Source organism: Geotrypetes seraphini, chromosome 3 (assembly GCF_902459505.1).
Source record: "Geotrypetes seraphini chromosome 3, aGeoSer1.1, whole genome shotgun sequence".
NCBI classification, from domain to species: Eukaryota; Metazoa; Chordata; class Amphibia; order Gymnophiona; family Dermophiidae; genus Geotrypetes; species Geotrypetes seraphini.
In genome coordinates this window covers 99743744-99770804 of record NC_047086.1, presented here as the reverse complement: position 1 = coordinate 99770804, position 27061 = coordinate 99743744, and the positions used below count along the sequence as shown (strand labels likewise).

Here is a 27061-nt window from a genome sequence, read left to right as displayed (position 1 = left end):
AATCTTCATAGATCATATATAGAAAACAGAAACATGACAGCAGATAAAGGTCAAATGGCCCATCTGCAGCATCTACAATCTCCTCTTCTCCCTAAGAGATCCCATGAGCTTGGTCCATGCTTTCTTGAATTCAGAGACTGTTTTTGCCTCCACCTTTTCTGGGAGACCATTCCATGCATCTACCACCCTTTCTGTAAAAAAGTATTTCCTTAGATTACTTCATCCCATGCCCTCTGACTCGAGTTTCCTTTCAATTGAATACGTATTTATGCCAGTAGATATTTAAATGTCTCTAACCTATCTCTCCACTCCTGCCTTTTCTCCAAAGTATACATATTGAGATCTTTGACATAGAGAGTCAGTCCCTGTATACCTTATGACACAGACCACCAACCATTTTAGTAGCCTTGCTCTGGACCAACTCCATCCTGTTTATATCTTTTTGAAGATGCGGGCTCCAGAACTGTACACAATACTCTAAATGAAGTCTTTGCAATAAAATCTTTGTGAAGAAAAACCACACAGAAGCGGCATACTTGGTTGGCAGTGCATAAATAGTCTGAATAAAGCTAAATTTAAAGTGCTATTAGTTCCTCATTGCATACAATGTCAACATGCTTTCTATATGCTGCATTACCAGCAAAGCCGTAGCTCCTCATTTATGGTGTCTTGTGTGGCCACAGAGGTCGGTCACCCCCACTATCACCACCCACCACAAGCTAGCCCTGAGCTGAATCAGAAGCTGAGCAGCAAGCTGTGCTTGACCAAGACAGAAAGACAGAGCTCAGTTAATGAGTCAGGAGAGAAACCAAATCAATACATTCATTTTGTTGTTGTTGTTGTTGGGGGGGGGAGGGGTAGTCTGGAGCTGCATACCCCATATCTCCTTCCAAATGCCACCATCTCTTCTGTCACCTCTTCTGGTTTCTGCAATGTTATTTCTTTGGGAGGATGCAGCATAATGAGCCCACTTGACCTACTACTAATCATTTCTACCCTGCCAGCTGCCACTACTTCTGCTAAGTTTCCTCTCTGCCTTCTTTATGGGGATAATATTCCGCCCGTAGCAATCCAGGCTCAAACAATGAATATCTGGGTAACTGTGGTCACCAGAAAATTATCCGAGTACTGGATGATATACATTTTAGTGCCCGGTTAGATCGGTGGATAACGTTAGGACAACCTTTTTGTGGTTTTAACTTTATGCACTTATTTAACCAGGTAGCAGTTTGAATATTGCTGCTAACCAGTTAAGTGTCATCCCCTCCCAAGCCCTACTCTGAGCTGCCCTGGCATGAACCAGACAGTGCCACAGTAGTCAGAAGCTATATTTAGCAGCCCTACTTACTGGTGGATGGCTAGCTCAGTAGTATGCCCAGTTAAACCCTTTTGAATGTTGGACCCTATAATTTTTCCTTCATGTGTCTCTCTTGCTAGCTTGTCCTTCTACAGTTTATCTGTTCTCAATTCCTTCTAACCACACCCCTTCCTGTCTCATCTTTTTCTTCCTATTAATTTCTTTATCATGCCACCCCACACTTTCTTTCAGTCTTTCTAAGCCCTCACCTTTTTCAGTCTCAAGTAGCAATCCTCTATCTTTTCATTATTTCTTCACTCTTTTGTCCCCTTTGACTACTTTTCTTCCTCCTCCCCATTATAGCTTCTGTCCTCCCTTAGCTCCTTTCACCCTCACAGCCTGTATCTACTTCTCTCCCATAGCTCCACTTCTGTCCATATAAAACTCATCCTTTCTTCCTCTTGCAGCAATTTTCTGCCTCTTCCAGCCCTTCATCATAGAATCTTTTCTCTGAAGCAGTAACTCTTTCAGTTCCCTGCACCCCTTCTAAGCAGTTATATTTTTATCCCGGCACTTCTCTAGAACTGCCAAGGGGGCCCAATTTTTGAGAGGTGGTCATGCCCACTCTATCTCCTAACTCCAATGCTTAGCACACCTCAATTCACATCCATTCCAGAAAATAACTTATTTATATACCCCTGGATCCCCTTTCCCTTGGACGAGTTCCTGAAGGGAAAGGGGATCCAGGGGTATAATGAGTAATAGATCACTACAGGTCATTGACCTGGAGGGCCGCCGCGGGAGCGGACTGCTGGGCGTGATGGACCTATGGTCTGACTCAGCAGAGGCAATGCTTATGTTCTTATATATACTGGTGACATTAGTGATGTATGAGAACTACAAATAATTGTTTTCCCTATTTTTTTCTGGCATCTTCTCTCAACTCTTCTTTTAATTTAGCTTCCCTATCAGTCACTTTCCTAATCTTACAATGTAGAACAGGCTGTAAATATTACACCACATATATAGCTACTCCGGGGAATTAGAACAAGCTGGACTGCTACATAAGCCCAAACAGGAACTACATATTTAGCAGAATCCTTCATTTCAGTTATACATACAGACACTGAAGAAGAAGCCAAAGGAAGGCGTCATGAGGAAAAGGTCAAGCAATTAACCACAGGTATATTGTTCAGGAGTCACTTTATTGATAACTATGTGACAAAAGTTCATAGACACACTGCAGGATGGCACAGGACACACTTTATCACATCCCCTCTAGATATACTTTTTACCTTCTCTCTGGTCTCAGTCTCTCACTCAAAATGTTCCTGATGCTTTCCACTCCATTTCATCTCCATGATGATTTTTGCCCCATTCTTATCCCACCCACCTTATCATCTTATGTTATCAACTGCATTTCAAGGTATATCAGCTTCAAACCAGTAACTCTCCAAACTTGTCTTAGGCATCTTCCAGCCAGTCAGGTTTTAGGATATTCACAATGAATATGAATGAAAAAGGTGTGGGCAATGGAGGCTGTATATACAAATCCATCTCCTGAAACCTGTCAGGGGGGTCCCCCAGGACAGGTTTGGGAACCACCACGTTAGACATTTGCTATTGTAGCTTTTAAAGCACATTTCACAATGAATAAAAAGCTGTTATAGCTGTTTTTGTGTTTTCATAGTTTCCTTTAGCCAAAGCTCCGCTTTCCTAGGGTTACCAGATGTCTGAATTTACTCCGACATGTCCGGGCATCTAAAAGGCTTTTCAAAACCCAGCACTTTATCGGGGTTTTGATAAACTACCCGCTCAGGACCACATTGGGAGGGCATCTGCAAATGCGTGGATGTAACGCGGTGATGCAACACGGTGACATCATGAGCATGAATGATGTCATCACATCACACCTCATGTGCAGATGCCCTACCGATGCGGTTCCAAGCATGAGAACAGGTTGAGGGTGCGGGGCTGAGGACAGGGCTAGGGTGGAGCTGGGTGAAACTGGGCAGGTCTGGGGGCGGGGCAATGGGTCAGGATTTTACAATAGTAAATCTGGTAACCCTATGCTTTCCATAAGCATTTATCTGTTTATTTGCTTATATAAGGTGGCATAAGTTTCATTGTTCCTTAATATTGCTTTGATATCAGAATGGCAGCTCCTTCCAGTCAGGCAAGAACTGCCTCAGCAAATAAGGCATTATTTACTAAGGAATCAATAAAAATATTGCAACACAAGATGATTATGAAATGCACCTTTATAATGTTATGCTGGAAACCATACTTCTCCAACTTATTGCCTGTTAATGCAATGTAATGGGAGCTCTTTGATACCTGTTTGCTGACAGAGCTTTAATGTCCATAGAACCAGCTAATTGTTTTCGTTCTGGAATAAAAGCTGAAACAGTCTGCCAAGCATCTAGTGAAGCATGCAAAATTGATTTCAAAACCTTAACTTACCTTTACATACAGTTGCTGAAATTCGTCAAGGTTCAGTCTACCAGTTGGACAGTCTTTTAGAAATCCTTTGTACCACTGTTTGAGTTCATGTTCATTAAACTCGGTGCTCTTCACCAGATCCTCCATCATCTCAGGGGCCAGTTTACTATTCTGTTTCCCCATTCTGCCTAAAGGAAAGTAAACAGATACAATTAGCTTAGCTACAGGAGTCAATACAAACTTGATTAAGCGTGCAGCGAAAGCACAGTTACTTACCGTAACAGGTGTTATCCAGGGACAGCAGGCAGATATTCTTTACGCATGGGTGACGTCACCGACGGAGCCCTCGGTACGGACCTTTTTACTAGAAAGTTCTAGTTGGCCGCACCGCGCGTGCGCGAGTGCCTTCCCGCCCGACGGAGGAGTGCGTGGTCCCCAGTTAGTATAAGCCAGCTAAGAAGCCAACCCGGGGAGGAGGGTGGGACGTAAGAATATCTGCCTGCTGTCCCTGGATAACACCTGTTACGGTAAGTAACTGTGCTTTATCCCAGGACAAGCAGGCAGCATATTCTTTACGCATGGGTGACCTCCAAGCTAACAAAGAGGGAGGAGGGATGGTTGGCCATTAGGAAAATAAATTCTGAAGTACAGATTGGCCGAAGAGCCCATCCCGTCTGGAGAAAACATCCAGACAGTAGTGAGTAGTGAATGTGTGAACTGAGGACCAGGTGGCCGCTTTGCAGATCTCCTCAATGGGTGTGGAACGGAGGAAAGCAACAGAAGCGGCCATAGCTCTCACTCTGTGGGCCGTGACAGCACCGTCCAGTGACAGACCGGCCCGAGCATAACAGAACGCGATGCAAGCTGCAAGCCAGTTGGATAGCGTTCGTTTAGAGACCGGTCGACCCAAACGATTCGGGTCAAAGGTCAGGAAGAGCTGAGGGGACAAGCGGTGAGCCCTTGTACGATCAAGATAGTAAGCCAGGGCACGCTTGCAGTCAAGAGAGTGCAGTGCCTGTTCCCCGGGATGGGAATGGGGTTTCGGGAAGAAAACAGGCAACACTATGGATTGGTTAAGGTGAAAAGCCGAGACCACCTTGGGGAGGAACTTTGGATGGGTACGCAGAACCACCTTGTCATGATGAAAGATAGTGAACGGTGGATCAGCTACCAGTGCATGAAGCTCACTGACCCTCCTGGCAGAGGTGATGGCAATGAGGAAAAGCACCTTCCAGGTTAGGAATTTGAGCGAAGTTGTGGCAAGAGGCTCAAAAGGAGGCTTCATGAGGGCAGACAAAACCACATTCAGGTCCCAGACGACCGGAGGAGGTTGTAGAGGTGGTTTGATGTTGAAGAGACCCCTCATGAATCGGGAAACCAGAGGGTGAGCCGTGAGGGGTTTTCCCAGGACAGGTTCATGAAAAGCCGTGATGGCACTGAGATGGACTCTGATTGAGGTAGACTTGAGGCCTGCGTTGGACAGGGAGAGCAAGTAGTCCAGAACAGGTTCCACCGCTAAGGAGGTGGGATTGTGATGATGCCGGAGACACCAAGAGGAGAACCTGGTCCACTTCTGATGGTAGCATTGAAGGGTGGCTGGTTTCCTGGAGGCGTCTAAAACGAGACGAACAGGCTGAGACAGATTTCCTGGAGAGGTCAGCCCGAGAGAAACCAAGCTGTCAGGTGGAGTGAAGACAGATTGGGATGTAGTAGAGACTGATGCTGCTGTGTAAGTAGAGTAGGAAACACAGGTAGAGGAATGGGCTCCCTGGAGCTGAGTTGAAGCAGGAGGGAGAACCAGTGTTGACGAGGCCACCGGGGGGCTATGAGGATCATGGTGGCTCTGTCCCTGCGGAGTTTGAATAAAGTCCGCAACATCAGAGGTAGTGGAGGAAAGGCATAGAGGAATCGATCCGTCCAGTCGAGTAGGAATGCATCCGGGGCCAGACGGCGAGGAGAGAAGAGTCTGGAGCAGAACTGGGGCAGCTGATGGTTGTGAGGAGCTGCGAATAAGTCCACTTGCGGAGTGCCCCAGCGAGCAAAGATGGAGTGGAGCGTGGGAGGATCTAAAGTCCACTCGTGAGGTTGAAGGATGCGGCTGAGATTGTCGGCCAGGGAGTTCTGTTCGCCCTGGATATAGACCGCCTTGAGGAAGAGACTGCGGGCCGTGGCCCAGGTCCAAATACGAAGAGCCTCCTGACAAAGGAGGCGAGATCCTGTGCCGCCCTGTTTGTTTATGTAGTACATGGCGACTTGGTTGTCCGTGCACAGGAGCAGAACCTGAGGACAAAGAAGGTGCTGGAAGGCCTTGAGAGCATAGAACATGGCTCGTAGTTCCAGAAAATTGATGTGATGTCGACGCTCCTGTGGGGTCCAAAGACCCTGGGTGCGTAGGTCTCCCAGGTGAGCTCCCCATGCATAAGGGGAGGCATCCGTGGTGATGATCATGAAATGTGGGGGCAGATGCAACAGAAGGCCCCTGGAAAGATTTGAGGAGTTCAACCACCATTGTAGAGATCGCTGAAGAGAGGATGTCACAGAGATGGGATGAGAAAGAAGATTCGAGGTCTGTGACCACTGGTCGGCCAGAGTCCATTGAGGTGTCCTGAGGTGGAGTCGTGCTAGGGGAAGCACATGCACCGTTGATGCCATGTGTCCCAGGAGGACCATCATCTGTCGAGCAGGGATGGTTTGATGAAGGAGCACCTGATGACAGAGGTGGAGCAGAGTCCGTCGACGATCGGAGGGGAGGAATGCCCTCATTAGTGTGGTATCGAGGACTGCTCCGATGAACTGAAGGCGCTGTGTGGGAAGCAGATGCGACTTGGGGTAGTTGATCTCGAACCCCAGTAGATGGAGAAGAGAGATGGTATGTTGAGTGGCTTGTAGCACAAGAGGAGACGTAGGAGCTTTCACTAACCAATCGTCCAAGTAGGGAAACACTTGGAGGTTGTGAGACCTGAGGAAGGCCGCCGCCACAATGAGGCATTTGGTGAACACCCTGGGTGATGAAGCGAGGCCAAAAGGTAGCACCTTGTACTGATAATGGCGATGGTGCACCTGGAATCGCAGGTAGCGACGTGAAGTTGGATTGATTGGTATGTGAGTGTAGGCCTCTTTGAGGTCCAGGGAACATAGCCAGTCGTTGTGAGAGAGATGAGGGTAAAGCGTGGCAAGGGAGAGCATTCTGAACTTCTCCTTGACTAGACACTTGTTGAGGTCCCTGAGATCGAGAATGGGACGAAGGTCTCCTGTCTTTTTGGGTACCAGGAAGTAGCGGGAGTAGAATCCCTGACCCCTTTGATCTGGAGGTACTTCTTCGATGGCATTGAGAAGGAGGAGGGATTGAACCTCCCTCAGGAGGAGGGGGGTTTGAGTTGAGAGAGAAGCAGACTCGACGGGAGGATTGTCTGGCGGAAGAGTCTGGAAGTTGAGGGAGTAGCCGTGGCGGATGATGTTGAGGACCCACTGGTCCGATGTGATGACCTCCCAACGGCTGAAGAAAATGTGGAGCCTGCCTCCGATTGGCTGAGGAAGAGGCAATGAGGGTGGAAGACTGGCTAAGCCCTGGAGAGAGGAGTCAAAAGGGCTGAGAAGGTTTGGCAGGAGGAAGAGGCTTGGCAGGTTGATTAGGCTGGGCACGAGCCTGGGTGTGTTGGTGCTGGCGGGCCCGCCTAGGTTGCTGTGCAGGTGGGTTGAGCGGTCTGGCAGAGAACCTGCGTTGATATGATGTCTGCGGTCTATAAGGACGAGCAGGAGGAGTCTTTTTCTTTGGTTTAATGAGAGTATCCCATCTGGTCTCATGGGCGGAGAGCTTCTGAGTGGTGGTATCCAGGGACTCTCCGAATAGTTCATCTCCCAGACATGGGGCGTTGGCTAGACGGTCCTGATGGTTGACATCTAGATCAGAGACCCTGAGCCAGGCCAGGCGGCGCATAGCCACCGCGATGGCAGATGCACGGGAGGAGAGCTCAAAGGAGTCATAGACAGAGCGCACCATGAACTTCCTCAGTTGAAGCAGGCTGGAGATGTGCTGCTGGAAAAGAGGGACCTTGTGCTCCGGCATGTATTTTTGCATGGAGGAGAGTTGCATTACCAGATGTTTCAGGTAGAAGGAAAAATGGAAGGAGTAGTTGTTTGCCCTATTGGCAAGCATGGCATTTTGGTAGAGCCGTTTGCCAAATTTGTCCATAGTTTTTCCTTCTCTGCCAGGAGGGGTGGAGGCATACACACTGGTGCCCTGAGTCTTTTTCAAGGTGGATTCTACCAGGAGAGACTCGTGGGGCAGTTGGGGTTTATCAAAACCTGGGATTGGTATGACCCTATAGAGACTGTCCAATTTACGGGGGGCCCCAGGGACAGTTAGCGGGTTCTCCCAATTTTTATAAAAAGTTTCCCGTAGGATATCGTGAACAGGTAACTTTAGGAACTCCTTGGGAGGTTGATCGAAATCCAGAGCCTCCAGGAAAGCTTGTGACTTTTTGGAGTCAGATTCCAATGGTAAAGACAAAGCCCCTGACAACTCCCTGAGAAATTTAGAGAAGGAAGATTGTTCAGGTTTGGAAGTGGTCTCGGGAGCGGAAGGCTCTTCGTCCGACGACGATGCATCCTCCTCGGTACCGGGGGGGGATTCTTCCCATAGGTCCGGGTCTCTGACATCGGTGGTTGCGTGTCGAGAGACCGGAGTGGAAGGGTCGGCATGGTGAGTCTTAGACAAAGACTTGCCTGAGCGTACCGAGACATTTCCTGGCGATGTAGACCTGTGTCTGTCCCGATCCCGGGAAGAACGGTGCCGTTCCGGGTCTTGGGAAGACCGGTGCCGGTCCGGGTCATGGGAAGACCGGTGTCCTGCTCGGTCCCGAGGAGGATCCGTCGTCGTTAGGGCGACTGGCTCGGTATGGGAATGGAGATGCGGTGCCGAGAGAATGGGCATGGAGGAGTCCATAGGTACCAATGGAGTGGATACCGGTTGGACGGTGCGGGGCTCGGGCCGGTCTGGTACCGAGAGCAGCGGTGCCAAGATAGATGGTAAGAGCTGCTGAAGTTGCTGGTGGAGTTGCTCTTGCAACTTGTCCTGGAGGATGGCCGCAATGCGGTCATCCAGGGGAGGCACCGGAACCACTTTTTTCTTTTTTGGTTCCTTGGGTGCCGCTCTACACTCCGGCGATGAGGGTGCCGATGACGAGGCACTCACCGATATCGGAGTGGAGCGTTTCTTGGCCCGGCGTGGAGCCGAGAGGACTGGTGCCGTCCCCGAGGCGGGAGGGCGCTCAAGGGTGGAAGGCTTCTTAGCCGGCTTACCTGGCGCCGGAGGCGCCGACGTCGTCTCAGGCGGCGTCGAAGTGGTCGGTGTCGATTTCGACGGTGCCGCAGATGAAGATGTCGAATCCATAGACGGGCCGGTGCCGAAAAGTAAATTTTGTTGGATTTGACGATTCTTCAACGTGCGCTTTTTGAGAGTGGCACAGCGGGTGCAGGAGTCCGCCCGATGCTCTGGTCCCAGACACTGCAAACACCAATTGTGTGGGTCAGTGAGGGAGATCGGGCGTGCACACCGCTGGCACTTCTTAAAACCTGGCTGCGGGGGCATGAATGGAAACACGGCCTCCGCAAAATCAAACCCCGAGGCCTGGATCGTGGCAATAGGCCCCGCCGGGGTAGGAACGAAAAAATAAAACAAAAGAAAGATTTTTTTTTTTTTTTTTTTTTGGAATTGGAAAGAAAAAAGTACCCGAAGGTGAAAAACCGAAAAAAATAACGCGAGCGGGAAGGCAAAAGGAGGATTTCAACTCTGTTGAAAAAACACACGTCTTCTTCGCTCCGCGGAAACGAAGAAACTGGGGACCACGCACTCCTCCGTCGGGCGGGAAGGCACTCGCGCACGCGCGGTGCGGCCAACTAGAACTTTCTAGTAAAAAGGTCCGTACCGAGGGCTCCGTCGGTGACGTCACCCATGCGTAAAGAATATGCTGCCTGCTTGTCCTGGGATAAAAGTACTACACTAACAGCTTTAGTATGTGCTCACTTTGTCTCAGAGAGTTATTTCTCGTTTCCATGATTATCATTTTAAATTTTGGCATTTTCCTTTTATAATTACTGTATATACATCATAATATACAAATTTAGTTTAATTTAATGCAGAGTTTATATACCGCTAGATCATCACACTGGCTTTGAAGCGGTTTACAAGAAAACAAATAAAAACTAGACTTATACAATAGCCAAAAATCAAATTGGGTACTTTAATTTCCCTCTGTCATAATGGGCTCACAATCTAACTGCAGTATCTATGAAAAGGAATGAACAATCATCATTATCTATTCTGAAGGGTGCTGGAAGGTCATTCCACGTTCTGGTTGCTGCAAACATGAAGAGGGTGTTGAATATCCATTTGTATTTCACTCCCATAGATTTGGGACAATCTGTTGAAGGGTGTTGTTAATCTTCATTGAGGTGAAGTGGGAGGTGGAGAACATACTGACTATCACTATCACTTTGTTTGAGACAATCTTGTAGCCAAATATTTGGAAGAAATTAAAAGCAAAAAGATCTCTGTACTTTTAGGGCTCCTTTTACTAAGCTGTGTTAGGGCATTAACGCGCAGAATAGTGCGAGCTACAATGCCACACCCGCTAGACGCTAATGTCAGCATTGAACTGGCATTAGTTCTAGCTGCATAGCAGGGGGTTAGCGCTTACTAATCTGCTGCATGCGTTAAAAACGCTAGCGCACCTTAGTAAAAGGAGCCCTTAATGTACTTTAAATGAAGAAAGATGGTTTTATAAGTTTGAAAGAAAAAAGTGTTTCCTGTGCTATTAAAATTAATCAGAAACAATGACCATCAAGGCGCATAAAAATGCTAAATGAAGAAAGGTGAACTTTTCCTCTAAATCAGGGGTGTCAAAGTCCCTCCTCAAGGGCCGCAATCCAGTCAGGTTTTCAGGATTTCCCCAATGAATATGCATTGAAAGCAGTACATGCAAATAGATCTCATGCATATTCATTGGGGAAATCCTGAAAACCCAACTGGATTGCGGCCCTTGAGGAGGGACTTTGACACCCCTGCTCTAAATGAATATACCTGCTAATGGTGATTTTACTCCTCTCTGAGCTATTCAAATACTTTTTGTTTACTATATTGCACAGTGGTTAAAGCTGCAGCCTCAACACCCTGAAGTTGTGGGTCTTGCTGATCTTTATGACCCTGAGCAAGTCACAAATTATCCTCCCATTGCCCTAGGTACACTAGACCAGTGTTTTTCAACCTTTTTACACCTATAGACCGGCAGAATTAAAAGAATTATTCTGTGGACTGGCAGTTGAAGAACACTGGGCTAAGTCGTGGGCAATGTCAGAGAGAAGGCTTCCGGTTCAGGCACAGGATGCCCGTAGGAGCCACTGCCTGTGGCTTTGTGCACTGAATCAGTTAGGAAGAGGGAGCTGGCTCGAAAATAACGTTGCATCGATCGCACCGTGGACCGGCGGTTGAAGAACACTGTTTTGGGCCTGATGCACGTGCTGGCCCTGTGGACTGGCAGGAAATTTCTATGGACCGGCACTGGTCCATGGACTGGTGGTTGAAGAACACTACACTAGACAGATTGTGAGCCAACCAAAACAGATAGGGAAAAATGCTTAAGTACCTGAATATAAAACACTTAGATTACAAGTGGTATATAAATACTAAAATATAAATAAATACACAACAGCATGAGTGAAGATTAGGTTAAAAACCCATTTTTTGAATGCTGTTTCAAGTAGAGAGCTGCACGGGAACGGGGACGACGGGAATCCCGCGGGACCCGCGGGTTGCCCCTTCGGGTCACGGGGATCCCGTGGGGACGCCCCCTAGGGTCCCGGGGATCCCGTGGGGACGCCTCCGAGGGTCGCGGGGTTCCTGCGGGGCTGGATGTACTCAGTCGCGCAGCTCTTCTCCCTACCTTCTCTGCTTGCAGCACAGAGCCGAACGGAAGTCTTCCAGACGTCAGCGCTGACGTCGGAGGGGAGGGAGGGCTTAAACAAAGCCCTCCCTCCCTCCGACGTCAGCGCTGACGTCGGGAAGACTTCCGTTTGGCTCTGTGCTGCAGGCAGTGCAGGTAAGGAGGAGAGTAGCCTCGCGGTTCGAGTGGCTACCAAGGGAGGGGGCAGTCCGCCCCACCCCACCCCGCCCCGGTTGCAGCACAGCCGGCCAGGTCCCCTTACTTTTGTGGCACTTCCCCGACCGACCGACAACAGCCCCGGTCCGACAATCCTCCCTGCCCTGTAGCCGCGAATCTAAATTATCTTCTTACAGCAGCTGTAATAAGGTAATTTAGATTCGCAGTTAAGGGGAGGGAGGTTTGTCGGACCGGGGCTGTTGTCGGTCGGTCGGGGAAGTGCCACAAAAGTAAGGGGACCTGGCCGGCTGTGCTGCACCCGGGGCGGTAGAGAAGGAGGGGGGAGAAGGACGCTGAAAGGCCATGGGGAATACAAAGGGGTGGAGAAGGACGCTGAAAGGCCATGGGAAGGGCGGGGGGGGGAAGGACTCTGAAAGCACTTGTGGAAGACAGAGGGATGAGAAGGATGCTGAAAGCACATGGGGAAGACAAAGGGGTGGAGAAGGACGCTGAAAGGACATGGGGAAGACGGGGGGGTGGAGAAGGACGCTGAAAGGACATGGGGAAGCAGAGGGGGGAGAAGGACACTGAAAGCACATGTGGAAGACAGAGGGGGGAGAAGGACGCTGACAGGACATGGGGAAGATGGGGGGAGAAGGACGCTGAAAGGAAATGGGGAAGAGAGAGTAGGGAGAAGATGCTGGCAGGGAAGAAGACAGATGCCAGACTATGGGGGGAGCGGAGAGAAGAAGATGGGTGCCAGACCAATTTGGAAGGGGGAAGAAAGGGAGAGGCACAGTAACAGAGCAAATGGAAGATGCAGAAGGAAGAGAGACAGTGGATGGAAGGAATTGAATGAGAACATGAGGAAAGCAGAAATCAGGCAACAAAGGTAGGAAAAGAATTATATTTCTTTTTTTTTATTTTGCTTCAGGATAAAGTAGTATATTAGTTGTGTTGATAAAAATTTATAAACATTAGAGGCTCTGGTAGAAACCCGTTTGCAAAGTATGTATTCTTCCCAATTAATATTTTCAAATTAATAAAGTCTTTTTGCTTATTTGTAAATGGGTTTCTACCAGAGCCTTTAATTCAGTAGCATAATTAAATGAAATAACTATTTCTGAAGTTTATAGGGATGGGCGGGGACGGAGGGGATTCCTCGTGGGGACGGGTGGGGACGGAGGGGATTCCTCGCGGGGACGGGTGGGGACGGAGGGATTACTCGCGGGGACGGGTGGGGATGGGTGGGATTCCTCACGGGGACGGGTAGGGACGGGTGGGATTCCTCACGGGGACGGGTGGGATTTCTGTCCCCGCGCAACTCTCTAGTTTCAAGCTGCCATGAAGATTTTGTCTGTGCACAGTTTTTTTGCTTGACTATTTCCCTGGGGAGTAATTGGGCTTTCCTGAAGTTGGAGTGAGTGTTTGAGCAACATCAGGAGACAGTTTGATATGACCAAATGAAGTTACAGTTGAGCATTACCAGATAAGGGTTTTTTTTGTTTGTTTGTTTGTTTTAAATTTGTGCACAAGTTGGGCCTTTCTTCTGTTTGAAACTAGTAGTGTTATTTATGTGTGGAAATTTTTTTATGCCTGTGATAATGCCAAAGGCAGTTTTGTTTGACTGTATATAAATTGTTGCCGTAAGAGTATGAGGTTTTTTTTTCTCCGTTACATTTTTGGTTACACATAGTAGACATATATAACATACTAAATTGTATTTTAAAAATATTGTTTATAACTGTTATTCTCTTAATTTGCGCTCAGATCAAATGATCAACATTTATTAACAAGTCCCCTCTCTCAAAATCATTAATAAAAGACAGCAATATATTTTGTCACTGCACCTCAAACATGAAACTCTCTACCCACTTATTTAAGAGACAAGTTCAAGAGCAATCTTAAATGTTTTCTTTTTAAGGATGCCTTTGATCTCCCACTCTTTAAGCTAGATAAGCTTCTTTCCAATCTTATCTGTATTTCATAACCCTTTTTTTCTTCTTCTCCTTTTCCTTTCTCAAATCCCTACCTTATGTTTTTTCACATATTTGTTTCTTTTCTATGTCATATTGTATTTCACACCTTCCTTTCTTATTGGCACTGTAAGTCTTGTATGTTAAGTCCATGTCGTATATATTGTACCTCCCTGTATGTTTTTAAACCTTTTATTTTTTGTATATCACTTAGAAGTAGGATTAAGCGATTAATCAAATTTTAAATAAAACGTGAAATAAATAAACTTGAAAACTTGTGTGACACAAACATACAACAATCCAAAATGTTATGTTAAATCAGCCAGCCAGACATAATAGGTTTTAAATGACTCAGTCATTCATCCTTTTGAAGCAGAGATAATACATTATCAATAAAAAATGTGCCTGTGAATAAAGAAAAACAAATTAGCAAAAAAGTATGCAGAGTCCAAGGGAAATTCATCTCTTTTTCCTTTCTCTTTAAATGGGTAAAAGCTGCCACCTGATCTATCTCAGTGTAGCTAAATGTATGCAAGCTAACTTTCACTACATTTAGGGGAATCATATCCAAAGGAGTATCTAGGCTGGGGAAGAACACTACCATACTGTATGTAGGTAAAATTGCATTTTGAAATTTACATCCATTATCTATATACGTATAAAAAATCAGATGTATGTAGGGGGGTAGGAAGGGGATAACATCATAAACGACAGATTAGTGTCTAATCCATAAACGCATGGACAGATTTCAACCAAACTTGGTATACATAAGACTTACTATCTGGGAAAAAATATTGTGGGGGTGGGAAGGAGGTGATATTAGATATTAGTGTCTAATCTATACTTTTCGGACTCGCTGATATGAATACTGACACTCTCAATGCCGTTTAAGTCCGAGTTCCAGACATAATCACTGAATATAAGTCTATTGATACCCGAAGATTGGGATAAATAAATATCTTTACAACGCTGGGTGATCAGCTAGTTCAAAATAAAATTACCCACAAAGATGGAAACATTCACATGTACTTTGTACCCACATTAACTTTCAACTCAAAAGTTATATGTGGACTGTGTGCTATTGAAAGAGCAAAGAGAAAAACAAATATCTGTAAAGTGCAACAAGAAAACTAAAATTACAAATAGCAAATATAAGTATATAATATACTTATATTTGCTATTTGTAAAGTGCTACTCACTTGTGCTTTTTTTTTGCCACTTTTTCAGTTTGGTAGTGGCATATTTCATTTATTAAGATTTATAACCTGCCTTATCTCAAGGTAGAGTTCAAAAGAAAACACACATTAATCAAAAACAAGCATAGCACATCACAAACAAATAATGGTATATATGCCAAACCAAGATGTTAATCACATATTAAGGCATCTCAAAGTACAAACAGAAAGAATTATTACACAGATAATTCGTGACATGTAAATTACACTGTGTGATGCAACCCCCTCCCCGAAAAAAAAATCTGTTCACATTATATTTTATGCAAATGATCAGTTAAGCTTCCTATAGTAAGTACTAAGTTAAAGGTAAACAATGTCCACTATCAAAGTCATAAAATTTCTTGCCCCTTGGTAGTAGGTAATTTCTGCAGATTGCACCTACTATAAAAAGGCACACTGACAGGCAAACTTTTCCTTTATTGTGAAACCTGCTCTGGACTCTGGCTGTAGGAAATGAGAAAGAAAAGGAAGAAAGGAGATAGAGGTATATATAAGGGGAAAGAATGGGCCAAAAGAAAGAAAAGCCATGAAAAGTCAGGGAAGGTGGAGTAGGTAGGGGGTTAGTGTGTCTGAGTTAAGGGAGGCTAGAAAGGAATAATTGCAAAGGAAGGAATAGATTGAAAGACAGAGGGACAGCAAAGATTCTCTAGAGCAGTGATTATTAACCTTTTCTGAATCATGGACCCCTTTAACAATCTGATGAAAGCTATGGACCCATTTCCCCAGAAATGTTCACATCAATACAGTGATGCGACACAGGGAAGGCAGCGAAGTAGCCTGTTCAATGCTGCCGCCACTGCTGTTTGGAATGGAGGTATGTCGGCCTAGTGGTGGGAGGGTCGTTGCAGTTGTGCTGCATGGAGGGGGGGAATGGGAGGGAGAGAGAAAGATGCTGCGCAGGTTGGCATGGTCATTGGGGATCTGCTGCATGGGGGGGGGGGGGGGAGGGAAGAGAATGGCTTTGTATTATCTGTTCCACAAAGATCTCAAGCCTTTTTTATTTCATAAAATGTTATGACATCTGAAATTCAGTTTGTTTAAGGATGATCTGTAATTTTTTTAAAAAAAATTGTTAACCATTTAAAGCTCTATTTTATAGGGAAGATGTGGCATACAAGAACAATGCTTAGATTAGATCTAACGCAACACAATGAAATTGTTTTTGGGGTTCTGCTGCACAGAGGGGGGATGGGAGAGAGGGATAGAAAGATGCTGAACAAGGGGATGGGTAAGAGATGATCATTGTACACACAAAAAAATAAGACATCCCCGAAAATAAACCTTAGTGCGTTTTTTGGACCTAAAATTAATATGACAGTGTCTTATTTTCGGTGAAACACAGTACTGCCATTACTACTACAACTATATCTGCTCTCTTATCTATGAGAAAAATCAACACTACCAGGCTATATATCCTATATAATAAAACCCTAGAGCGTGCATGCGCTCTTGAAATTTTGTGATCCCTGCCGCTGTGATTTCTGATCTGTGGCAGCCAATCTGGCGGCAGGGAACATTTTGGCCACTCCCCCACTCCTGCCCTCACTCACCATGGAAGCCAGGCCAGCTCTCTCCCTACCGCGTCCTCAGCAGGGAACACACCTCCCGCCCTAACTCGCCGCTGCCGCCGCTGATCCTCCTGTAAAGAGCAGCCTGCGATTGTGTCCGGCTTTAGCAAACCTCGCAGGCCGCTCTCCACCCTCGGTAGCATGTTCCCTCTGACGCACGGGATCGCGTCAGAGGGAACGTGCTACCGAGTTGGAGAGCGGCCTGCGAGGTTTGCTAAAGCCGGATACCATCGCAGGCTGCTCTTTACAGGAGGATCAGCCACCACGGGGATCGTGAGAAGAGCCACCGGTACTTTGAAACTTGCAGGCCAGCCCACGGGAAGGGAAGGAGGAGGGGCCGAACGGAGCAGGACAGCTCACGGTAAGAGAAGGGAATGGGGGGTGGGGGAAAATGCTGCTACTGCTTCAGCAGGGACCTGGAGGGGAAGGGAAATACCGCTGCTGCTTCTGCAAAGGAAAGTGGGGGGGGGGGAGAGAAGGGAATGGGGGGTGGGGGAAAATGCTGCTACTGCTTCAGCAGGGACCTGGAGGGGAAGGGAAATACCACTGCTGCTTCTGCAATGGAAAGTGGGGGGGGGGGGAGAAGGGAATGGGGGTGGGGGAAAATGCTGCTACTGCTTCAGCAGGGACCTGGAGGGGAAGGGAAATACCGCTGCTGCTTCTGCAAAGGAAAGTGGGGGGGGAGAAGGGAATGAGGGGTGGGGGGGAAATGCTGCTACTGCTTCAGCAGGGACCTGGAGGGGAAGGGAAATACCGCTGCTGCTTCTGCAAAGGAACGTGGGGGGGGGGGGGGGGGAGAGAGAGACAGAAAGAAATACAGACAGACAAAGGAGGCCAGGGAGAGAGACAGATAGAAATAAAGAGAGACAGGGGACCAGAGAGACAGACAGAAAGACAGACAGACAAAGGGTGCCAGGGAGAGAGAGAGAAAAATAGCAGGAGGGAGAGAGACAGAAAGAAAGGAAGAAAGAGACAGGAGCAGGGAGAAAGACATAAATAAAGAAAGACAGACAGGCATATATTCTAGCACCCGTTAATGTAACGGGCTTAAACACTAGTTGAATATAAATGTTAATTTTTATCCGACCCTCATGGACCCCAGGTTAAGAACTCCTGCTCTAGAGATAGCTAGAAGGAAGGGTAAGAGGTGGAGAAATAGTATGAAGATCTGAAGAGGGCTAGGAAAGAAACTGAGAGGAATTATAAAGAGATAAGGGACTATGGAAGGGGTGAGAATATGGAAACAGGACAAAAGGAGGAATGGGAACATGGGTGAGGAGTAAGAAAAATAGTTTTAGATGTCAGGAGGGTTGACTGCCCCAGTTGGTCTCTTTAAGGCAGCTCTGGGTCTGGTCCCTGACCTGTCTGGAGTCCCCTGAAGGCAGTCTCCATCGGTCCCTCCACCTGAGAAAAATAAGTATTAGCAGATGGATTCACCCTCTTCTCCCCCAGGAAAAATCCAAAAAAAGCCTCTGTGAAAAAGGCTGACTAATAAATTAAACTGATTTTAACTATGTACATAGGCCTAATCAAAAAGCAAATGGTCAGGAATAACTTTTAACAATTCCAATACTTCCACACATAAACCAATACTAGTACAAATAATTAAACAGCGTTTGTATTCTATTCAGATATTCAAACCCTTAAACCAGTGGTCTCAAGTTCGCGGCCCGGGGGCCACATGCGGCCCACCAGGTACTATCTTGAGGCCCTCGGTATGTTTATCATAATCATAAAAAGTAAAATAAAAGAGTTTCTTGATCATATGTCTCTTTAGCTATAAATTACAATATTATTATTAAGACTAGACAAAAGGAAAGATTTATAAACTATGAAGAGTTTTACCTCATGCAAAATTGTCATTTCTTTAATAAGACATTAACTATTTTTCTGAGGCTCTCCAAGTACCTACAAATCCAAAATGTGGCCCTGCAAAAGATTTGAGTTTGAGGCCACTGCTGTAGAAGGAGCCGTGTTACTGGTGGTTGCTGAGTCTTGTTGAGGGCTGGTAATCGGAACCCCAGCAGGGAGCTACCCCAGAGGCTTCTCTTGAAGGAGGGGAAGGTTACCAGCGTGCGGATTGGCACTAATAGCCCAATGTAGGCACCAGGGCACAGGGGTATGATTGGCACTACTGGCCCATAAAGGGAGAACATTCCCTAGAGCATGGGTAGGCAATTCTGATACTCGAGAGCTGGAGCCAGGTCAGGTTTTCAGGATATCCACAATGAATATGTATGAAATGGATTTGCATGCACTGCCTCCTTGAGATGCAAATCTATCTCATGCATATTTATTGTGAATATCCTGAAAACCTGACCTGGCTCCGGCTTTCAAGGACAGGAATTGCCTACCCCTGCCCTAGAGACTAGTGACGGAGGTGGAGCGCTCTTGGGAAGACCGGGGCCCTCAGATATAAAGGATAACCACCAGGAGGCTGCCACAGGGACAAGCCCACCAGCTGGGTAGGACAGCACCCACCTACCACTAAGACAAGGGTGTCAAAGTCCCTCCTTGAGGGCCGCAATCCAATCGGGTTTTCAGGATTTCCCCAATGAATATGCATGAGATCTATTTGCATGCACTGCTTTCACTATATGCTAATACAGTGGTTCCCAACCCTGTCCTGGAGGACCACCAGGCCAGTCGGGTTTTCAGGATAGTCCTAATGAATATGCATGGGAGAGATCTGCATGTAATGGAGGTGCCAGGCATGCAAACCTGCTCCATGCATATTTATTAGGGCTCTCCTGAAAACCCGACTGGCCTGGTGGTCCTCCAGGACAGGGTTGGGAACCACTGTATTAGGATATAGTGAAAGCAGTGCATGCAAATAAATCTCATGCATATTCATTGGGGAAATCCTGAAAACCCAACTGGATTGCGGCCCTCAAGGAGGGACTTTTGACACCCCTGCCCTAAGAGCTTCCACGGTTTGGGCACTGGACAAGGGCGAAATGGAAAGAAAAGGAAGGATCTAGGTACAAAGCCATGCTAAAAAGCTTGCTAGGAGCCTACAACTACAGTGTTGGCAGTCAAAACTGAAAAGGGCTCAAAGTTTTTGGAAATGGATTTGAACTGAGAAAGATTCAAGAGACTGTTTAAGGCAGTGATTCCCAACCCTGTCCTGGAGGAACACCAGGACAATCGGGTTTTCAGGCTAGCCCTAATGAATATGCATGAGAGAGATTTGCATATGATGGAAGTGTTAGGCATGCAAATTTGCTTCATGCATATTCATTAGGGCTAGCCTGAAAACCCAATTGGCCTGGTGTTCCTCCAGGACAGGGTTGGGAACCACTGGTTTAAGGGGCCGAAATCTAACACACATGCTAAGTTGCGGGCTGAATTTTTTATTACGATACTTAGTCTTAGAAACATAGAAAAAACATAGAAAATGAAGGCAGAAAAGGGCCACAGCCCATCAAGTCTGCCCACCCTAATGACCCACCCTCATAACTTCACCCAGCTAGAGATCCCACATGCATATCCCATTTTTTCTTAAAGTCTTGCACGCTGCTGGCCTTAATCACCTGCAGTGGAAGTTCATTCCAATGATCGACCACCCTTTCGGTGAAGAAATACTTCCTGGTGTCACCATGAAATTGCCCTCTCCCGATTTTCAGCGGATGCCCTCTTGTGATCGAGGGTCCTTTAAGAAGGAAGATATCGTCTTCCACCTCGATACAGCCCGTGATATATTTAAACATCTCAATCATGTCCCCCCTCTCTCTATGTTCCTCAAGTGAGTATAGCTGCATTTTATTCAGTCTTTCCTCATATGGGAGATTCTTGAGCCCCGAGACCATCCTGGTGGCCATTCGTTGAACCGATTCAATTCTCAGCACATCTTTTTGATAATGTGGCCTCCAGAATTGTACACAATATTCCAGATGAGGTCTCACCATGGATCTGTACAAAGGCATCATGACTTCGGGCTTCCAGCTGACGAAACTTCTACGGATACAACCCATCATTTGTCTAGCCTTGGATGAAGCTTGCTCCACTTGTTTGGCAGTTTTCATGTCTTCACTAATGATCACTCCTAAGTCACGTTCTGCTTTAGTCCTAGTTAAGGTCTCACCATTTAGAGTGAGAGTTCTGCATGAATTTCTGCTACCAAGGTGCATGACCTTACATTTTTTAGCATTGAAGCCTAGCTGCCAAGTCGAGGACCAATGTTCCAACAAGAGTAGGTCCTGCGTCATACTGTCGGGCAAAGTGCTGTTATCTACTATGTTGCATAGTTTGGCGGCGTCGGCAAATAATGTTATTTTACCTTGAAGCCCCTGAGTCAGGTCTCTTATGAATTTGTTGAAAAGGATCGGTCCCAAGACCGAGCCCTGCGGTACTCCACTGGTCACCTCCGACGTATTGGAGAGGGCACCGTTAACTACTACCCTCTGTAGTCTACCGCTTAGCCAGTCATTGACCATGCAGTTAATGTTTCTCCTAATCCCATCAATGTCATCTTACTCAACAACCTGCAGTGTGGGACGCTATCAAAAGCTTTACTGAAGTCCAGGTACACAACGTCCAGGGACTCCCCCATATCCAGTTTTCTTGTTACCCAGTCGAAGAAGCTAATTAGATTGGATAGGCAGGACCTTCCCTTCGTGAATCCATGCTGGTGGGGATCCTGTAGATTCTCCTCAATCAGGATCGTATCTAATTTGTGTTTAATAAGTGTTTCCATGAGTTTACTAACTATTGATGTGAGACTCACCGGTCTGTAATTCGCAGCCTCCATCCTGCAACCCTTTTTGTGCAGTGGAATGACCTTAGCTGTTTTCCAGTCCAAGGGGACTCTTCCCGTACTCAGGGAAAGATTGAAGAACACGGATAACGGTTCCACCAGGACATCACACAACTCCCTAAGAATCCTGTGGTGTAGATTGTCCGGTCCCATGGCTTTGTTCACTTTGAGTCTTGACAGTTCGCAGTAGACGCTGCTGGGTGTAAACTCGAAGTTCCAAAACGGATCTTCCGAGCTTTGCCTTGCCTGCAACTGTGGACCGGTCCCCGGTGCCTCGTAGGTAAAGACTGAGCAGAAGTATTCATTTAGTAGTTCGGCTTTATCATAATCTGATTCTACATAATTCCCGTCTGTTTTCCTAAGGCGTATGGATGAAGTCTCCCATGCATTTAAAGTCGGTGCCCCGAAAGTTGAGGACCTTTGTTGCTGTGTTTGATCTAGTGAAACCTTTCTTGAGGTTGAACCATACCATGTTGTGGTCACTGGTGGCTAGCGTATCGCCTACCGAAACCTCCAAAACGCTTTCTCTGTTGGTGAGTATCAGGTCCAGTGTCGCCTGATCTCTAGTGGTCTCCAGTACCATTTGTTTAAGTCGCGCTCCCTTTATGGAGGTTAATAGCCTTCTGCTGCCGCTGGTTGTAGTGGAAAGTGTGTTCCAATCATCATCGGGCATATTGAAGTCCCCTAACAGTACCGTGTCCCCTCGCAAAGTGATGTTCTCTATGTCTGTGATTAATTCCATATCCTTGTCTTCCTTTGTTTTGGAGGTCTGTATATCACTCCAAGATACAGGCATTTTTCGTTGCCTCTGGCCAGGTTCACCCAGAGTGATTCCCTGGTGTACTTGACATCCGTGATTCTGGTAGCTCTGATGTCTTCTCTAGTGTATAGTGCTACCCCTCCCCCTATCCTGCCCTCTCTGTCTCGACGAAGTAAGTTATAACCTGGTATAGCCATATCCCACCCATGTGAGTCCGTGAGCCAAGTTTCAGATATCGCTACCATGTCCAGGTAGGCGTTCATTATTTGTCTCCAATTCCATAATTTTATTGCCAAAACTGTGTGCATTAACATACATAGCCCTCCATACCTTATGTTTGCTAAGACCCTGTGTGGAATTTCCCACCTGAGTTTGAGTGACTCTTATAGTATTGTTTTTACTGTGTATACTTACCTCAGAAATGTCCTGGGATAAATAATCTTATTAACAACACATAGTGGTTAACCACAAAATTAAACTACACAAAGCACACTGTATGCTTCTCAACCTTCATTCCTACCAGAATACCTGGCCTTGGTCACACATGCAGAACACAGATAACCCCTAGGCAAATACGGGACCACAAACTAAAAGTACTAATATATGCACAAACGAAACATTAAGATGCAAGACTCTGCATGAAATACAACTCCCAGAGAAATAGAAACAAATGCATTTCTTCCCGAACAGTGCAAAATATAGACTGCAGATGTAAATTCTTAAAACTGACACAATTCAATCACTAAATTGAAAAAAAAAAAATCCTTTCCCCTACCTCTGTTTTTCAAACCATCTTTTCCCAGTCTCTGGCTGCACTTCCTTCTGTCTGCGCTCTTAAATATGTATCCAGGGCCACTTTATCCATTTTGGGTTTCTCTCCTTCACTTTCTGTCATACATCAATCTTTAGTATTAACTTTTAACATTCAACTTTCTTCCATTTTTCTGCTTTCTTCTCAAAATCTATCTACTTTTCCATGTCTTCCCTTCCCATCTATCCATGTGTACCATCTCCTCCCTCTATCTCCCCTTCTCTTCCATCCTTGTGCACAATCTCATCCTTCTCCCATGGTCAGGCAACTCTGTCTTCCCCCCTCCCCCTCATATAGACTGGCATCTTTCTCCTCTCCTTCCCATAGCCTGGAATTTCTCTCCTCTGGTCTGCCATCTCTCTCTCCTTCCCTCCCTCTTCCCAAGATCTGCCATCTCTCTCCTTCTCTCCTCTCCTTTCTGTGCTCTAGCATCTCTCCTTCCTGCAGTCTGGCATTTTTCTCTCCCCTCCTTCCCTTCTGTGGTCTGGCATCTCTCTCTCTCCTTCTCATTCCAGTGGTCTGACATCTCTCTCTTCCCTCCTTCCATCACCCTTCTCCGGAATCTGACATCACTCTCTTCTTTGAGTCATCTCTCCTCCTTCCAAGTGTAACATTTCTCCTTCCCTCCTCTCCACCACTATCATGTCCAACAATTCTCCCTTTTCCCGATGTCTACCATCTCTCTTTCCCTCCTATTCCACACACCTATGCCCAAAAATTTTCTTTTTCTCTTCCTTCACCCATTGGCAACATCTCTCTTTCCCTCCCTTCCTAATCCCCAGTCTGTGTAGCCTGTGTCATTCCCTGCCCCCTCCCATCCCATGCAGCATCTGTCCTTCTTGCTTTCCCCCCACACTCCCATCCCCCCCCACCCCGGAGTAGCATGTCCTTCCCTCATTTCCAACCCCAGCCCTCCCCTCTCAGCTGGATCCTACAGTACAACCTGTCCCCAGTTCCCAATCCCCTACCTACCACCTCTCTGCTGCTGAAATTTAAAATCTTTGAGCAGCTAACAACGCAACGAACCCAGCCTCCTGCCATTGGCCTGCTCTGGAAGTGTTCTTTCTGCAGCACTTCCTCTTCCCATATAGGAAGGACACTGCAGAAAGAACACTTCTGGGGCAGACTGAACGGCAGGAACCTGGCTTCTTTGTGCCATTAGCTACCTGAAGATTTTAAATTTTAGTGACAGGGAGATGGTACGTGGGTAAGCGGTTCCTGGAGAGGGTTTCACTACAGTGAAGTGTTAGGCGCACAGTCACCGCAGGCCACATAAAATGGCCAGGTGGGATGGATTCGGCCCATGGCCCTTGTGTTTCACACACGTGTCTTACAGCATTAGCATGCCTAAAATAAGCACCTACTTATAGAATTGCCTCTCTAGAGACCAGTAGCAAACTGCACAGTTCATTACCAGCACACTTACCAACTATTAAAAAAGTTATATTATGGTAGTGTTATCCCTGCAACTTTTCACAATATAACAAAATAAAATTACATATATGTATATGTATATTTATCCTATATAATAAAAGGCTAACTCGCGCATGCGCACTCCTATTTGTGTGCTACCATGATCAGTAGTTCCGTGGCCGCATGAGTGCGCATGCGCAAATCCCCAGCACTTTCCTACAGTCGCCGGAAGGACTGGACTGTACGAGTCCCCAGCACAAGCGTGTGGCCGACCCAGGATCGTGGGAGGATGCTGCTGCACACTACTGGAGGGGGAGGGACATACCGGTTCTGCACATACCGGCACAAACCTCCCTCCAGCGTTGGCAGCCGCAGCACGCTAAACAGGCTGCTTCGGGCTTTCTCCTGTAGTTGAGTCCCTCTGCCGCGTCACTGATGATGTCATCAATGACGCGACAGAGAGACTCAACGGCAGAAGAAAGCCGCCGAAGCAGCCTGTTTAGCATGCTGCGGCTGCCAACGCTGGAGGGAGGTTTGATATTAAAGTCATCTCGCTGGGAGAGAAGCGTCTGCCTCGGGTGCTTCAGGCAACAGCAGTGTTTACAATTCGCTGCTGTTGCTGACTTCAGGCCTTCCTCTCTGGCCGGTCCTGCCTACTTCCTGTTTTCATGAAGACAGGACCGGCCAGAGAGAAAGACCTGAAGCCAGCAACAGCAATGAATTGTAAATGCTGCTGCTGACCAATGAAGTAGTTAAATGAGGAAAGGGAGCAGAGGGGGAGAGAATGGCTTGGAGGGAAGGAGGAAGGTATGCCAGACCAAGGGAAAAGGAAGGAGGAGATGGAGAGAGGCCATATGGAACAGAGCGAGAGAGGGCGGACACTGGATGGAAAGAGAAGAGAGGGGCAAGACAGAGGGTGAACAGTAGATGGAAGGGGTAGAGAGAGGGAGACACACCGAATGGAAGTGTGGAGGACAGGGGGAGCAGACGTTGGAAGGAAGTATAAAGCAATAAAGTATTTATTTTTAGCCAGCCAGATAGAAAATATTGGTTTTAAATGACTCATTTATTCAACTTTTTATAGCAGACACCACAAATACAAACCATAATTATCACTAAAGGTAAAGGATATGTGACAAAATAAAAAATGCCCTAAGCTTGCATACTTCTAAACAGTCAGCCCAGCAGGTATAGGGGTAGAGCAGCAGGGGTCATATCTAATAGAATAATTTCTAACCCATGTATGATAAAGTAGTGTGGTTGCTGTGTTAATTCACTTTAAAAGTAATAAATGGTTTAGTTTATTATGATTTGATGTACAGCTGTTTGTCATCCATCACAATGATTTATAAACATATTAAAATAGGATAAAAAGATAGAAAATTACAGAAATACAGAAAACGCTCAGTTATCGAGCACCCATGGGGATTGGTAGATGCCAGATAACTGTAGTTTTTGGTTGCTTGAAAGTTACTATAAAATAGTTTTGTCTCCCTTCCCACCTCATCCCTCCATCCCCACTTATTGGTCCACCATCTGTTCCTCCCTTTCCACCCTCCTTTCTGGTATAAGTCACTTCCCCCCTCCCCCACCACACACACAGGGGTCCAACATCCATCTCTCCTCCCCTGCCCTTCACCCTGCTGGACCCTTCCCATAACACACTTCTGGTGCACCTCCCCCCTCAGGACTGGCCTCCTAGATCCTCCTCACTATCCGATGCAGTCCTCCTGACCTGCCAACCCCCTCTTCTTCCCTCCCTCACTTACCCGAAGCAGCAGCAGCAGTCAGTCAGCAGAGGAAGTGCTATAAACAGGCTGCTCATGGCCAGTCCCGACAGGGCCTTTCTTCTGCTGCGTTGGAAGTGATACAGCATAGGAAAAGGCCCTGTCGGGGCTGGCTGTGAACTGCCTGTTTACAGCGCTGCCTCTGCTGATCGGCTGCCACTGCAGGAAGGTAAAGGGGGAGGGGTGTTGGCGGGTCAGGACCGCTGATGCTTTGCTTTAGGTCCTTTAGGCTGTAGGGAGGGATGGAGGGGGGTCTGGTCAGGATGGCTGCTGCTAAAGGAGGCTAAAGGGAGGACAAATTTTTTTTTTCTGTTGGGTGAGTGCTGGATGCTTTAGTCCCAGATAATTGGGATTCTACTTTATAACAGAGAAGAGAAACAAGTTTGTAAATATGTAAATGCCTTTATTTACCCTCTTACAAATTAGATTCCCTCTTTAGTGAAAGATACCACCCACTTCTTGAATCTATTGGGTCAGCAAGGAGAGATTTCTCCCACTGGCCTTTTAGTTATGTTTGATGTCTGTGCATTGTATACCTCAATCCAGAAAGATGAGACTTTACAAGTAGTAGAGCAGGCATTGAATACTCATCCTAGCCTTTTCCAGGTCCCCACTCAATTTCTAGTGAAATTAACTGAACTAGCTTTAAATAATAACCATTTTTTGTTTGAAAACACCATCTATGGACAAATCTCATGGGTGGTGTTGGGAGCTTCCTTTATTGCCAATTTATTTCTGAAAGAATTTGAAAAGCAATAGATCTACACAGCAGCAGCTTTCAAGAATGTGAAATGCTGGTTAAGATATATTGGTAATATATTTGTGTTATGGACAGAAAGTGTGGATCTATTGAAACCGTTTGACGGATTTGAATATTTTACATCCAACAATTAAATTTAAATGTCTTTCTATGAAAATGA

The 27061-nt window shown here is 46.5% G+C and overlaps 1 protein-coding gene across 5 annotated transcripts in view; it reads right to left on the bottom strand.

The window, feature by feature from the left end:
• Positions 1 to 27061, bottom strand: part of VSNL1 (visinin like 1) — a 292198-nt gene that overhangs the window by 169659 nt on the left and 95478 nt on the right. For all 5 annotated transcript variants that reach the window (XM_033939130.1, XM_033939129.1, XM_033939127.1 and 2 more), the window contains exon 2: positions 3761 to 3927. In XM_033939130.1, coding sequence (XP_033795021.1) covers positions 3761 to 3922 — 162 coding nt within the window. In that variant the 5' untranslated portion in view covers positions 3923 to 3927. The remainder of the gene's footprint in view (positions 1 to 3760; positions 3928 to 27061) is intronic.